Source organism: Fulmarus glacialis, unplaced genomic scaffold (assembly GCF_000690835.1).
Source record: "Fulmarus glacialis isolate BGI_N327 unplaced genomic scaffold, ASM69083v1 scaffold38222, whole genome shotgun sequence".
NCBI lineage: Eukaryota > Metazoa > Chordata > Aves > Procellariiformes > Procellariidae > Fulmarus > Fulmarus glacialis.
In genome coordinates, this window is record NW_009196578.1 from 1 (window position 1) to 606 (window position 606).

Here is a 606-nt window from a genome sequence, read left to right on the forward strand (position 1 = left end):
GGGGCGGTTAGAGCGCCGGGAGCGGGCCCTGACTGGTTTCAGGCTTCAAAATCCATTAATTAGGGTCAATATTAATTTAAAATTTGCAGTGCTAAACTCTTAGGAGAGGCTTTTCTTACCACACGGGATGCGACGCGGATTAACAAAAGAACCTCCCTCCTCGTGGGCCCGCTCGTTGTCAAAGCCGCGGTTCTGGTGAGAAACCGTCGAAGGCTGGCGTTCAGCCGTCCCCTCCTTTAAACGTGCTCGATTTCTTGTAGTGAAATTAAACGGCGGCCGACACGTCCAGGGGATATTGCGGGGGTTTGATCCCTTCATGAACCTCGTCATCGATGAGTGCGTGGAGATGGCGCCGGGGGGACAGCAGAACAATATCGGCATGGTGGTGAGTGCTGCGTCGGGCTGAAGCGAGGGGAGGGTGACCCGCGGACACAGCCGGTGGGGGTAAAACCAGCTGGGTTTTAAGAAGCGGATGTGTTTAATAGCGCGGAACAACCCATGGGGTCTTAGGGTTAAAATCAGTGGGTATTCGTCTTTGGAAGGGAATTCACATGAATTTTTGGCACAGCATCAGCTTTTTAGGAAAATAAATTGGGGGGATGGGAC

At 52.6% G+C, this 606-nt stretch overlaps 1 protein-coding gene across 1 annotated transcript in view; it reads left to right on the plus strand.

Moving 5' to 3' along the window:
* Positions 1–260: 260 nt before the first annotated feature.
* Positions 261–606, plus strand: part of SNRPG (small nuclear ribonucleoprotein polypeptide G) — a gene marked incomplete at its 5' end in the record, with an annotated part of 464 nt that continues 118 nt past the window's right edge. Inside the window, one exon of the mRNA XM_009572245.1 lies at positions 261–387. Coding sequence (XP_009570540.1) covers positions 261–387 — 127 coding nt within the window. The remainder of the gene's footprint in view (positions 388–606) is intronic.